The 15,208-nt window shown below is 40.8% G+C and overlaps 1 protein-coding gene across 2 annotated transcripts; it reads left to right on the top strand.

Moving 5' to 3' along the window:
• Nucleotides 1-1,769: 1,769 nt before the first annotated feature.
• kif7 (kinesin family member 7) lies at nt 1,770-14,319 on the top strand. 2 transcript variants are annotated; one of them, XM_005915192.3, is made up of 20 exons: nt 1,770-1,912; nt 4,318-4,690; nt 4,888-5,085; nt 5,200-5,599; nt 5,689-6,036; nt 7,035-7,227; nt 7,341-7,505; nt 7,703-7,861; nt 7,981-8,120; nt 8,277-8,383; nt 8,923-9,063; nt 9,149-9,354; nt 9,512-9,709; nt 10,349-10,474; nt 10,593-10,769; nt 10,849-11,064; nt 11,282-11,488; nt 12,935-13,133; nt 13,278-13,439; nt 13,631-14,319. In XM_005915192.3, the coding sequence occupies exons 2-20, from the start codon at nt 4,360-4,362 to the stop codon at nt 14,023-14,025; spliced, it is 4,068 nt and encodes a 1,355-aa protein (XP_005915254.2). In that variant the 5' UTR covers nt 1,770-1,912; nt 4,318-4,359; the 3' UTR covers nt 14,026-14,319. The 2 variants fall into 2 exon arrangements, with proteins under 2 accessions (XP_005915254.2, XP_005915257.1); XM_005915195.3 differs by lacking the exon at nt 1,770-1,912 and adding an exon at nt 1,919-2,187.
• Nucleotides 14,320-15,208: the final 889 nt, after the last annotated feature.

The following is a 15,208-nucleotide window of genomic DNA, read 5'->3' as shown; positions in this document are numbered from 1 at the left end:
AAACACCTGCTTCCTACCTCACCCTTGCCACTGCACATACAAGTCCCATAACAGTGTTGTGGTCAGGAAGAAATGGCAACATCAATTACAAGTAGTAGGATTACTGTTAGGAATACTATTACTATTCTCTTTCAAAAAGCAAGTTTATTGTTAAACCTACACTGTGAGACTTTGCAAAGAAAATGTACCTTTTCAAAATATGATGCAACACTGCCCTCTGTTCACAAATTAGACATACTGCACCCTCAACTCTTTTTAAAAGTGGCCATAAACCATATCTGTTTAAACAGTTATTGGTTATCGGTTTGGAATTTACTAAGATTTTAACAGATTGCAAGAGAGAGAGAGAGAGAGAAAGGCCAAACTTCATGTGCAATAGGATCCAGACACACATTTATTTGTTTACTGTGCTTGTGGCTTTTCATCACCATTTGTAATCATTGTGGCTATGATTATTAGCATCACTATTGTTTTTAGATACATCATTTAAACAACTAGCCTCTTTGAGATTTGGAGCTCTTTTTTAAGAAGGGCCTGTATAGAGAGAATACAAAAATAATAGCAAATAAAACATTAGGAAAAGTATAATGCATAATGTTTCAACAAAATCAGAGAATGTAATAGTTTTGTAGCACATTTTCTTGTGGGCATTTAAACCCAGTTTTTCAGTGAGAGTAAGAGCTACAGCTACCATTAGACTGTCCTGCGAAAGGGCATTGTAAATAAGCCTGTTATATTTAAATATAACATGGGAGCCGTGGAAAGTGGGCAATTTTTGAAGAACTTTAAATATAGCCCAACATTTAATTCAACATCATATCATGTATAGCCTACATTTCAAGTCTTGTTACATCTGAACTGACCTGCTCACATAATGTGATTGGTGGATGATCACCAGCACACATCAACATCAAATTTGATCTTTTGTTTTGTTGTTTGTTGCTTGGGAATTCATAGTTTTCAGTGTCCATTCATTCATTTTATTATAGTCCATAAGCTGTTTACTTTAGTTTTCTTCCACTAAACAGTTCTCTGGCCTCAACCTTTAATTTTCTCAAACATAATGTAAGTTGCATTTACTGAAGACACAACCTAAGATTATCCTTTCAGCAAAAATGAGACAGGGGAAAACAGAAAAGTACTGCTTTAATGTCAGTTATGGTCCAAACAAGGCTGGCCATGTGGTGAGAATGAACCATGGAATAAATATCACTGTAAAATTCTAAACTTTCATTTTTGATAAAGCATAGTTAGGGATGCACCAGGTGCCCCTGAGTTCGCCCTTAGCTACACTAGGTGATTATTACACACCACTCTGCTTTCAATCCCTAGTTACTATTACTCTCAAGCTCTCTTCTACAGTATGTTTTGCCCTGTCTTTCTCTCTTACCTGAGCCTGCACAAAGATTTTTCCTGTCAAAGGTGAGTCCTACCATCGCCAAGTACTTGCTCAGAGGGTTAAATGTGATTGTTGGGGGCTCTCTCTGTATTACTGTAGGGTGTATATATAAATATATAAAGCGCCTGCTGTTTTGACTTGGCTCTATAAAAAATAAAAGTGAATTTAAAAAAACAGCTTTCGTGATTTGACTAGTTGCATTTACACATGTGGTTTTCGTGCAGATAACAGAAATTTCTCTCAGCTCCCATAAATTATTTTACAATCCAGGATCCAAAACAAAACAAAACCGTAATGATTAAAGTGCCTTTTATACTAAATCACGTGTGCTGTGACCTGCTGAGATGTTGTCGCCTCTCAGCCAAGATGCTTTGCTGCTACAGATCAAACCCAGGCCACGGTTTCGTGCTCCTCCCCTGGGCTGCCCGTGGACTACCCCTCAGCTTCCATTCTTCCCCAAAAAAGCTCTCCAGAGTTACTCTGAACCCGTGGTACAACTCCTGCTGCATTAAAGTAAGTCGTGAAAAATGTTTAGTGGTTACGAAAACTGTCAATGTACGCCGTTTAACGTTACGCATTTCTAACGGGCCGAGCTAGTTCGCGCGTTATCAGCTTTTATCCACCCTCATCCTCAAGTTTTTGATGTTGTTGTTTAGACTGTCAGCTAACTTTAGCTTAGCTGAAGTGAATCTGGACAACAAGCAGCCTCACGAACTTATGAACTTTAGGAAGCAGCGTGAAAATGAAACAGTCCTAAAAGAAAGCCGACATTCTTCTCATTAATAGAGGTAGTACATTTTTGTGTTTTCTTCTTCTTTTGTTTTTTGTAACCCTGTACAACAGCAAGCTAGCGTTACCCTGCTAACTTGGGAAACACAAGTTAGCAGCGCTGTGATTACTTCTGGATGTGAACTATAACTTTTTTTTTTTTACTCGATACAAAGCTGGTTTGTCTGCGTGAAAAAGCGATAACTTAACTAATGAAGTCGCTGATGAAACGCTACCCTTGGGTTAAAACGCAGTAACGTAACAGTACTTAACCAAAAAATAAGAAAAGATTATTCACAACGCGACACCCGCTATTTTAAACTGTTGAAGACTTTAACTGTGTCATATAACTACTGTGTCGTTAGTGCAGAGCTGTAATTAACCAGTAAATAGGGGAAGTAAATAGGCTCAGACTAATCCAAGTAATAATAAAGCATCCTTGAAGGGGTTTAATGTGAAATTGTAAACGTTTATTTTGAATAAGATCTTGGTACAGGTATATATTTTTAGTAACACTATAACTTCGGGAGAGATATGCTGTGTTAAAAAGCCTCGAAATCAAAACTTATTTTATACTGCATGCATCTAAAAAAGATTGTGAGTTATTTCATCTGAAATGTTGTTGTTTGTTTCCTTACTGTAGTTTCAGGGAGTGTACATTTACATGAATAGAATATGAATGATAATCATAAACATTCACACAGCAGCTTTTCCTGCAGATGTTTGTTTTTGTTTATTTCATGTTTGCACCCAGGTCAGCATTTCTTAATGATCAACTCAGAAGCTGTATGCCTTTGTCTAAAATGGTAAATTCTGTGATACTTATATAGTCCCATTTCTACTCAGTTTTGAGAACTCAGATTACTTGCTGTTACAAGTATCAAACTATAACACACATTAACACACATTCATACAGTGCTTTTATCTAATTTCACACATACACACAGACTCACATTCCAGTTGATGCATCAGGGGCAACCCGGGGTTCAGTATCTTGCTCAGTGTTACTTTGACACATAGCCAAGAAGAGCCAGGGTTGACCAAAAGACCTGTGTCCAAAAGACCTTTGACTGAAGGGTAAAGTTGGCTAAACTGAAAGAGAAGTGGGTTTGCAGTTAAATATCCTAGCTCTAGGTGAGTCGACATTACCACATACAGTACAGTGGTGTTGTCACTTTTTATAGAGTTTACCTTTTAAGAACTTTGTTGTGCATGGATCTCCTTTAATTTTTGTTTTGTTTTTTAAATAACTGTAATAACATTATTTTATTTTATCTTTTTATAGAACACATATCTTATCAATGTTCTTCAGCAGTAAGTACAGTATTGTGAAAAACCTTTTACAGGACTACATCCAGGAAAGGTGTTGTGTAGTTGATGGTTAGTAGCAGCCAGGTACTGCTAATCAGGTGACTTTGATTAATTGGGCATCAGCATGTGCCTTTATCCTGGTGTTTGTGCAGAAGTTTTGGTAGTTTGCTGGTCTGGACCATTCAAGTGTGTCTTAACAAAAGGCCTCAATCTTTCCAGAAGTGGACATCGCTGCAAATGCACCCCAAGGTCAGATCATGCAATGCTCAGAGAAAATGCAAAAAAACTAAGAAAACAAAACAAGAACTACAGCACATGGCAACACCGCGTAGGTTTGCAAAGTTGCATCTTATTCTTGATTCACATGTGAGATTATCTGTCAGACAGATCAAACTTGGCCCAAATTCAGTCATGCAACAGGACAGTGATCCCAAGCACAGCAGCAAATCTACAACAGAAAATAAAATAATCAAGGTGCTGCAGTGGCCCAGTTAAAGTCCAGACATTAAACAGACTAAAAGCTGTAGAACAACTTTAAGAGCTGTGCATGAATGAAAGCTGGCAAACCTCAGTAAACTGTAGCAATGTTGTGAGGAAAAGTGGGCCACAATTCCTTCACAATAAGGTTAGAGACTGATAAAGTCGTACAGAAAACGATTACGTTAAGTTATTGCTGCTAAAAGTGGTTCTACAAGCTACTCAGTCATGGGTGCACTTATTTTTTCCCATCTTATCATGCCATCAATCGCACCCTCATTTATTACCTTGTACCATATTCATAAATGTGACATGAGATGTTCATCAAATATTTGTCAATAAATGATTTTTGTTTTCTTTAGGCGTCCAAAGATGATCAATACATAACAGAGAGGAGAGAAGAAATGTCTCCCAAACTACCTGCTGGCCAGGGCAGAGGGGAGTATTCTGCAGTGCAGGTGGCTGTCCGAGTACGTCCCCTGCTGCCTAAAGAGCTTCTGCACTGCCATGAGAGCTGTATCACTGTGGATCCTGAGCTGTGTAGGGTTACTCTGGGTCATGACCGACACTTTCTTTGCGACTTTGTATTTGAGGAAACTTGCAGTCAGGAGGAGATTTATTCTGCGTCTGTTCAGCCGCTCATAGATGCCTTCTTTCAAGGTTTCAATGCTACAGTGTTTGCCTATGGACAGACAGGATCAGGCAAGACTTACACCATTGGGGAAGCTAATATTTGTAAGTTTTTCTTTTTTGTCTTTTAGAAAAAATTTTTACTTCAAAATATTAGTAAAAACTTTGGTTTCAACAAAGCATGCATGGCACACACTTTAAAAATACAAGCTATGCTATTTTGCAGTTTTTTTTATTGGATTGAAAAAATTAGCTGAACAGAATCAGATTTTCCATTTTTAAAAAATTAACTGTAATTTTAGGTTCCTTTAGTGATGAGGAGCAGGGCATCATCCCCAGGGCCGTTGCAGATATCTTCAAGCTGCTCGATGAAAATGACCTCACAGACTTCTCTGTTCGAGTCTCCTATCTGGAGATTTACAAAGAGGATTTCAAGGACTTGCTGGAAGTTGAGACTGCCAGCAAGGACATCCACATCCGGGAGGATAAGGGCAATATTGGTGAGGAATAAAGAGTCTTAAATGTTTCTGAGCATGTTTTTGAGTAGTCAATGCAGAAATGTTTTCATTTAAAAAGTATTTGTTGATGTATTTAATTGCATTTTGACTTCGTAGTTTTGTGCGGCGTAAAGGAGTGTGAAGTGGAGGGTCTTGATGAAGTGCTAAGTTTACTGGAGTCTGGAAACACAGCCAGGCACACTGGTGCAACCCAGATGAATCCCAACTCCAGCAGGTCTCACACCATTTTTACTGTGTACATGGACCAACGACGAGGAAGCTCTCGCCTTTATGGGACTGCTGGAAGTTCTGGACCACAAATGTTGTCTTCCAAGTTTCACTTTGTTGACCTGGCAGGATCAGAGCGCATTTTAAGGACAGGAAACACTGGAGAGAGACTAAAGGAGAGTATCCAGATTAACAGCGGTCTTTTAGCTCTAGGAAATGTTATCGGGGCACTGGGGGACCCCAAGAGGAAAGGCTCTCACATACCATACAGAGATTCTAAAATTACAAGGTAAGTTATAATAAGTTGATCTGGACTTAAGCATATCAATCTAACTAAACATTAATACCTGATCATTTTATTTTCCTTCTTTCAACTAGGATACTCAAAGATTCTTTAGGGGGAAATTCAAAAACGCTGATGATTGCTTGCATCAGTCCATCTTCTTCTGATTTTGATGAGAGCCTGAACACACTAAACTATGCCACAAGGGCAAGAAACATTCAGAACCGTGCTACAGTCAACTGCAAGCGTGAGCCAGATCGCGTGGAAGGGCTCGAGCAGCAAATCAAGGCGCTTCGCAGAGCCCTCGAAAACCGCCAGCGTTCAGAGACCCGCATAATCTCTCACGCCGAACCCAATAGGAGACCTCGACTTGGAGAGGGAGAAATAAGCAAACTGCAAGTCCAGAGCGCTCACTATAGGACCTGCACAGACACTGCTTACAGGTTAAAGAGCATTTATCGATGGGTTTGATTTAGTCTGCATTATTTAACCTGTGCTGTAAGATTTGGACACTCAGTTTAACCTACCAGAAAAACGTACACATTGGTCGACAGCTGCTTTGTGAATTAATCCTCATCTACATCTTTAGAGAGAGAAAAGTTTGATATATGTATATATCATACAATTTAAAAAGCCAGTGCAAACACAACACTGTTTGGTTTATTTTATAATTACGTAATAAATTTTTTTTTTTTTTTAAATATTGGAAAACAATGAAAGTGTCCAATCAGCCAAAGTCTTAATATGTGACGCAGGATGGGAATAGCCAGCCAAAGATGCAGACTGAGAATCTCAGCTACCAACATAAAAAAACAAGCAATAGCAGAATCAGGAACAACTGAACTTTTTAGTATTTCCAGTGTTTGTCTTACATTCACTTTCTGCAGGTATCTCTCAAAACTGTGTCAGAAAATGCATGTTTGAACAGTTTCTGAGGCATAAACAGTATCTTATGCACTATTTTGCCCCGTATTGTCATCTAGCAAAACTCAACCATGATAAGAAAAAACGGTCTCACACTCCTAGGGACTGCAACCCAGTGCTGGCGACTGTTGTCTTTAGCCTGTGGTGATAATGCTGTATGGATTTTGTTGGTTAAAACAGTTTTTTTTGTGATTTATAAATGTGTTGAAAATAAGCATTTTTCCATTTGCGTTTTAACTAAACAATAATAATTCTGAGAATGCAAGTAAAATTTGTAGAAATTTGTCATGCAAACTGTTTGTTGCATGACAGAGAATAAATTAAAAGTTAAAATTTGGGACTTTAGCGTGGTTTTCACATAAGGTAACTTGTTTAAAACTATTTAAAACCCAGTCATCAGCGTATTTTATTCTAAATCATAATTTTTGATGTTTCTCTGATACAAAAATGTAGAAGAGATAAGTGAAATCAATGGCTATACAAACATTTGAATGTCTGTGCTGCTGGTGGATCACAGGTTGCTGCGGGAGCTGCAGAGTGAAGGGGCTCTGACTGCTGAACAAAGTCTGAGAGTGAAGGAGTGGCTTTGTTCTGTGGAGGAAGAGAGAAGTGGGCTGACCACGGCTTCCGGTCCAGACAGCGGTATTGAGAACAGCTCCACTGAGGACAGTGCTGGCCTGAAGAGGGGCAGGCCTTCTGTAAGAAACCAGGTCTGTCCCTTTCACTCTAAAATAATTACTAAATCACTAGTAATTATTTTTAAAGAGTAACGTTTTGAACAAAAACATAGGACACGTATTACTAACTATGAATTACTCCTTAGGACACCGCTGTGGAGGAGAGGTGGAGCCATGACCATGACAGTGATAAAGATGGAGAGAAAGAAGATGCTATTGCACACCTTCAGTCACAGATCCAGCGATTAGAGAGGGAGAACACAGACTTTCTAGCAGCTCTGGAAGATGCTATGGAGCAGTACAAGCAGCAGGTTAGACAAAGTTTATCTCCTATATTGTTTTTCTGTTGGAGCAGTGACTCACACTTTTGATTTTTTTTAATTGTCATCACAAAGTTAATCCTACTGACCCGCACCCGAGCTGTGTCAACACTTAATACACTGATGTTTCAGGTCATATCTGATCTTAGTGATGTGATACTGATTTTATTGTCCTCTTATTGTCTCAGAGTGATAAGCTGCAGGAGCAGCAGGACCTGATAGCAGATCTACAGTGTCAGCTCTCTACTGCAGGACTGATGGGCCTGGGTCTTAACATGAGGCTGCGGCCGCACACTGCCCCCATGGGCTCCATGCAGCACAGCCAGAATGGAGGCACCCACAGACAGGTAACCAGCCATTAAAAAAAGAAATAGAAAATCCATATTAAGATGCATTAAGAGTACAATTTATTCTTTTGTTTTATAGTTTTCATACCTCTACATCTGTGTGTTTTGTGTGATTGCAGGTCAGTCCAGTGGGATACATTGGTAATGGGCCTTGCACTGATCAGGATGGGAAACTGTATGAGGAGCAGGAGATCCCAGGTGGAGCGGAAACGCATTACAGGGAAAAAGAGGGCAGTCATTCTGGACAAGAGAGGTCGAAGTATGTTGTTTCTTCTGAATCTAAATTGAGTTTCAATTTTTTTTTAAAGTTGCTAAACAACTGTCTGGGCAATCATGTCAATCAACCATTCATTCAAAGTGTCATTGTGTTACGCCTGTGCTCATGGTATTTGTGACTTGTGCGTTATTCTGTCAGGCAGGTGAATCTGACCTGGACCAAGTGGGACATGCAGTCAGGGGGATTACCAGCTGCTGGCAAAGGGCTGGAGCCAGACCAGCACCCCTGTTTAGCTAGAAAAGCATGTAAGTCTAACAACTTGCTCACTACCAAGATTACCAGATGCTCAGAAATAATTTAATGGAGCGTTGAGCGGGATGTTGAAAGTATTGTCAGGATTTCTTTTTTGTACTATATTTGCCTTCACTAGTGGAACATTTCTTAAATCAGAAATCGAGTTTAAGTCGTGCAGTGTCATACAGTCAGAAACACTCTGTTACAAACACGATCAGTTATGATCCAGTTTTAAGTCCTTTTGCTTATTTTTCTGTGTTTTCTGCAGACTGCGTATCCAGTCTCTGTGCAGCATGCACAGAAAATGAATTAAGTAAATAGCAGGGACACTAACATCACGTGGAAAGATTAATTCTGTACTTTATTGTGGTTACATGTTCAACCAGTGGTTACCGCAGACTTCTAAAACTGATTGTTATGCTTCTGTTGCCTCTTTTCTGTTTCTATATTACACTCCACTCGTGCTTGAGTTGAGTCAAAGCTGTGTCTCCTTCCTAATTGTACCACCACCCTGTCAACCTTGTGTGTTCACTTTCAAATTTCTCTGTAGCCAACTCCAGCAGTGGGGAAAGTCTAAAAAGCTTTGAAGGTGTTTCAGAGTGGGGACTTCTTCAGGCACAGCAGAAGATCAGGGAGTTCTCTGTCACCATTCGCATGAAAGAAGAACTCATTAAGGAACTTGTCAAAACAGGTAGCAATTAAAATTTTGGCTTTATCCTTTTCACAGAAAATATTCTCTTGTGTGTTTTTTCTGAATCAGTTGTTTGCCTTTTAAGGTAAGGATGCTCAGGCTCTGAACAAGCAGTACAGCCATAAGATCACAGCTCTGGAGGGGGAAGCTGTGCAAGCTCGGCAGGAGCTGCAGGAGGCCCAGCGGCAGCTGCAGGACCTAGAGAGGCAAGAGAGAGAGATCAGCATCACAGACAAGACCAGAGCACAGGAATGTCGCAGGAAGATAGCTGCTGCTCAGAGCAAAGTTCAGGTTTGTGTTCATGTGACGCCAAGTTCAGAGTGATGTTGTTGTTTTGTGTCAGTGAGATGCTGCTTTTTAAAACTGTGTTCTTAATGACTTCCTTTCCTGATTTTTAAACATGACCTGTAAACTTCTAAAAGTGAAAATATTTCTGGTTAAACATTAGGTACTAAGTCAGCGTCAGAGGGATACTGCCCGTCTCGCCAACCTCCCTGCCCAGAGTGAGCGCCGTGTGTTAGAGCTGGAGAGAAGCGTCCAGTCTATGAGACAGCAGCAGGAGCAGCTGCAAAAGCGGCTGCGTCAGGAAAGTCAGCAGAAGCGTCGTCTGGAAAACGAAATGCAGCAGAGAACTCACAGAGTCAAGGTACCACTGAGTGGCTTTGTTGTTTGTAACTAAGCAAAGTTTAATTGAAAAATATTAGTCTGTGCGACAGATGGCACTGCAGTTTCAGTTAAGGCTGGGTAATTAATCCAATTTTATGTCAGTTATGATTTTTTTTTCAACAAACACGAAACCAAAAAAAATCTAGATTAAACGGCCTTTGAATTCATTTTCACTAAAAAGCTGTCGTTTGTTTCTTGAGTTATAAATCAAGCACTTCTTTCCTTTGCAGCTTAAACTCACTCAGTGTTTAGTACAGCTCAAGCCAAGAGAGAGCAAATGGGGCTCACTTTACCCCCAGGCTACACTCGCAGACATCCCACAGTGGTGGTAGGGTGGCGTGGACTGGTGGTTGCCCTTGCGAGAAAGGCTTTAGAGTCAAAAACGTCTCATCTTAGGGTCTAACTCTCCTACAGGACAAACGTCTGTCCTCTGTCACCTCCATTTAAATACTTTTTACTCAGCAGCCTTAGAATGAGTATAGAATCTGTCTTTTGGGGGGCAATGATGAGCAAATTAGCTTAACTGGTAATTGGAGCCAAATGCAGTTCTTGCAGTTCTTCCTGTTCTTGCAGTGCGATGTGTGAAAATGTGACTTTCATGTTATTTACACCATACCAGGAACTTGAAATAAAGAATGAGCAGCAGCAGAAGATCCTGAAGATAAAGACCGAAGCGATTGCAGCTTTCCAGAGGCAGAGACGCAGCGGCAGCAACGGCTCTGTCATCTCATTAGAAGAGCAGCAGGTGCAGCAAGAGCTGAGATGCAGTAGTAGTGTATACACGTAAAGCACCTAGAAATACTACTACTGTCTGTTATTGTGCTTTTATGTGTCCTTTTGTGTCTCAACTCGCCTGTGAGCAGAAAATTGAGGATCAAAAGCGCTGGCTGGATGAGGAGATGGAACGGATACTAGAACAGAGGAGAGGATTGGAAGATCTGGAGGGAGAGCTGACGAAAAGAGAGGAAATCCTGGCCAAGAAAGAAGCATTGCTACAGGAACGCAGCGGATTGGAAACCAAGAGGCTCCGCTCCAGTCAGGTATTAACATAAACAATTCAGCTTATTAGCACAGAGGACTTGCAGATACTGAGTCCTGTTTTATTCATCTTTCCTCCAGGCCCTAAGTAAAGATCTAATGACACTCACCGGGCGCATTGAATTACTCGAGGAAGAGTTGAGTGAGAGGAATGGTCTCCTTCGCAGTAGTAGTGCTCAAGACTCCCAACAGATCCGGCAAGAGATCTCCAACCTACGTCAAGAGAAAGATTCACTGCTTAAACAGCGAGTTGAGCTGGACGATAAACTGCGGCAGGGTAGCCTGCTCTCACCAGAGGTCAGATATTACTCTGAGGTTCAAGCTCTTTTATCTGATTTCAATTATCAGCACTCTTTAGATTAATATTTTGCTGTACAGAACACATGTACTGAATACAGTCACAATAACAGCCTAATTATCAAGAATCTGGAAAGCACTAGTTTCAAACTGAAAATGAATTCTACATCGTATTCAAATCTTCATTAAGGACATCTGTTCACTCTGATGTTACCAGGAGGAGCGAACGCTTTTCCAGCTGGACGAGGCAATTGAGGCTCTGGATGCAGCGATTGAGTATAAGAATGAAGCCATCACTCAAAGACAGAGACAGCTTCGGGTTTCTGCCAGTATGCTCTCCCAGTGGGAGATGAATCTCATGGCCAAGCTCAGTTACCTGTCTGCCTCTGAGACCAGAGCTCTGCTGTGCAAGTACTTCGACAAGGTATGTGAAACAGAATAAAAAATGTTCTGAATAAACAGACCCACACAAATTTTAGTCATTTTTAGGGGGTAGAATAAACCTTAAGATGATAAAAAAGAAATAGAACTGTGCCCATGTAAGCACCTCAGTCTGATTAGTTTGTGGCTGTGCTCTTCCTTAGTATGCCCTCTCCCTCACATTTAATGTGCCCATGCCTGCCTTGACAGAAACGCCCGGTGATGCATTCTACTTCCCTTTCGACAAATCAGCAGTTACAAAGCTGAAATGTGTCTTTGTGTTGAGATTTTTAAGAGAAACTCTTAGAGAATTAAGAGCAACACATATCCAATATTGATGCCTGTTTCCAGAGAGTTGATTTTATGCGCCAAAGAAAAGGTAGCCAATGAGGATGGTGATTGTAGGACATACACTCAACAGAAACATTACGAGGCATACCTTGCTAGCACTCGATTGGGCCCCTTTTTACCTTCAGAAATGCGTTAATTCTTCAACAAGGTGCTGGAAACATTCCTCTAAGATTTTGGTCCATATTGACATGATAGCATCACAGGTCACACCACATCTGTGAGTGTCTACATCCCAAAGGTGCTCTGTTGACTGTGGGGGCTATTTGAGTACTGTGAACTCACTGTCATGTCCAAGTAAGCAGTTTGAGATGATTTGAATTTTGTGACATGGAGTGTCATCCTTCTGGAAGCAACCATCAGAAGATGGGCACACTGTGGTCATAAAGGGGTTGGTTAGTAACACCGTTACAGCACCATCCACCACCAGCCTGAACCGTTGATACAAGACAGGATGGATCCATGTTTTCCTGATGTTTATGTCAAATCTGACCCTACCTAATGTGACAGCAGAAATCAAGACTCATCACCAGGCAATGTTTTTCCAGTCATCTATTGTCCAGTTTTGGTGAGCCGTGTTTATTGCAGTCTCAGTTTCCTGTTGTTCACTGAGAGGAGTGGCACCCAGGCTGCTTCAGGGTTCAGTATGTACCCATAACTTGATTGTAATGAGTGGTTTTTTGAGTCACTCTTCCTTCCTATAAGCTTGAAACAATCTGGTCATTTACCAACATCCACAAGGTGTTTTCATCCAGAGAACTGTCGCTCCCTGGATATATTCTTTTTCTGACCATTTTCTGTAAACTCTAAAATTGGTTGTGTAGATCAGCAGCAACATTCAGTCCAGCCCAGCTGCCACCAACAGCCATTCAAGGTCACTTAAATCACCATTTCCCCCCCACCTTTTTTCTGATGCTCAGTTTGAACTTCTGCAAGTTGTCTTGGCCATATCTACATGCACAATGCTTGGAGTTGCTGCCATGTTTAGATATATTTATGTTAACAACCATTTGAGCAGGTGCACCTTGCACATGTGACTCTGGACTGCGTCTGGACTCACCAGTTGTAGGCTTATGAGTGTTTGTGTGCACATTTCCTGCAGGTGGTATCTCTGCGTGAAGAAGAGCGTAAGCTGCAACTTGCCCTAGCTGAGCTGGAAATGCAACTAGATGAGCAGCAGAGGCTGGTGCAGTGGCTGGAAAATGCACTCGATCGCACACAACTCGACACAGATCGCCGGCTTACACAACAGCAGAAGGAACATGAGAGGAGTGTGCAGCTCTTACTGCAGCAGTGTCGAGGTGAGACTAACATAAACCAGTCACGCTATACTGCAGACTAAGTCTCACACACTGAACATATGTAAGGCTCAAAGGTAGAGTATAAGTTAAAGTGGCAGATGGTGTTTCCATTAATATACTGTGTACGTTTTATCATCCCAACAGAACAAATGGACGAGGGTCTGTTAGGGCGGCAGCGGCAGTATGAGGGATGGATCCTCAACCTCAGCAGGGAACTGAACCATTACAAAGCGGCTAATGTGGAACTAAACAGCAAACTGAGGGAACTCTGTGGGTCATCCACGCAGCCAAAAGAGCATCCTAAAGGTGCAAAAGTGTTTATTTTTAGTGTGTGATTGCGATGTCATTCTGCGGGACTAGGAACAAGATGCCTTTAGTTCAAATTTTCCTTCTGTTTTGTAACTTTTGGAGTTTTCCAGTCGAATTTAGTGATTTTCACCGTTAAAAATAATGTATTCCTGCATTAGTAAATATCCTTATAACATACTGTCTTTCAGTCGTGCCATCTGATGGTAAACCTGCGAACGCTGGCAGCATGGAAAAGCTTCCCCGTTGCCCCGAAGACAGCTCAGGAGGCAGTGGGGCAGGGCAGCTGGACAGACCTTCCAAGTCTAGGGAGGAAATGCGGGAGCTGGTGAACACCCCTCTCCCGTCCACGTGGAGGCGCTCTTCTCTCCCAACGGAGGAACCTGCCATCATGGAGGAGCTGTGGCTTCAGGTGGCCAGTGATGGCCCTGTTAAACGTGTAGGTCAAACTGCTGTGGGGTGTTGGAGTGGGCCAACATCCCTGCCTGTGGTTAAATCTCGCCGGGAGTCCCGTCGCTCCAGCCTCAACATTGGACCACTGACCTCAAACAATGCATTAATAGATGTGCGAAAGAATCCTGTCTGAAAGTAAATGTAACATGTAATTCGCATGTATTTTTGCTCTGTGGTCGCTGAAAGGTTTTATTGCTTTGTCAGTCTTTTAGCTTTTTTTATGTGAATTTTGTACTTTAAATAATGAACACCCACTGATTTTGATACAAAGCACTTTCCACTAAGTTTTTCATGTCATACAGATGGTAGGTATGTGGTCTAACAATATGGCTCATTTCATCCCTACAAAACGAGATTCTGTCTTTCTCTGATGATGTAGTCTTTTGACTTTCTTGAATATTTTATATTAAAAGGTTTTTGCCTTCTATGCTCATGTTTCTTATTTTCTTTTGTACTGAATTCAAGTCCACAGATGTCAAACCTTGAATAAATTACCTCAGAGAAATGTTGCATTTTAAGTTTCAGTCAGGATTTAGAGTCCATCACAACACAGAAACAGCACTACTGAAGGTTATCACTGATCCTCCTATAGCCTCTGACAGGTGAAACATTTGATAACACTGACTACATCAATTACTATAGAGACAGGAACTATTATTAAAGAACGATTAAAGAAAAAATTTGCAGCACAAGTAATGGAGTTCCACAGAGTTGTGTTCTGGGACTCATGCTTTTTATATTATAGATGCTTCCCTTAGGAAATACAGTGATGTGTGATTTTTTTTACTTCTAAATTCTGATAAAGCTGAGGTTTTTATATTTTGACCTAGAAGTCTCAGAAATATGTCTTACTTAGATGCAGTATCTGCTCTCCAGTAGCATTATGAAGAATCTTAGTCATTTTTGACCAGAGCATGTCCTTCAAGGTGTGCATTAAACAAAAAAGTAGAACTACATTCTTTCATCTGTGCAGCATACCTAAAATTAGAAACGTCCCATCACCAGTAAAGCAGAAAAACTTGTTTGTGTATTTTTAACTTCTAGGCTTGAATGTCACTGATCCCATTTGTTCTAAACACTCCTGCAACATATTTGTTGTATATCAGCTTCACTTCTGTGTTGAATCCAGAAATGAATTTAAAATGCATTGGCTGCTCGCAGATACTGGATTGTCTAATTGTTTGAGATTTATCTCTAATCTTGTAAATCTCGACCTTGCAGTATAAAGCACACTGATGGGGCTTTTTTAAATGAATTTTTAGTAATTAAACTAAATTACATTGAATATGTGTAGCTGTACTTTAAGGACTTGTAAA

This window comes from Haplochromis burtoni, unplaced genomic scaffold (assembly GCF_018398535.1).
Source record: "Haplochromis burtoni strain Fernald_Lab_line unplaced genomic scaffold, NCSU_Asbu1 Contig_11, whole genome shotgun sequence".
NCBI lineage: Eukaryota > Metazoa > Chordata > Actinopteri > Cichliformes > Cichlidae > Haplochromis > Haplochromis burtoni.
This window is presented reverse-complemented; position numbering and strand designations above follow the sequence as displayed.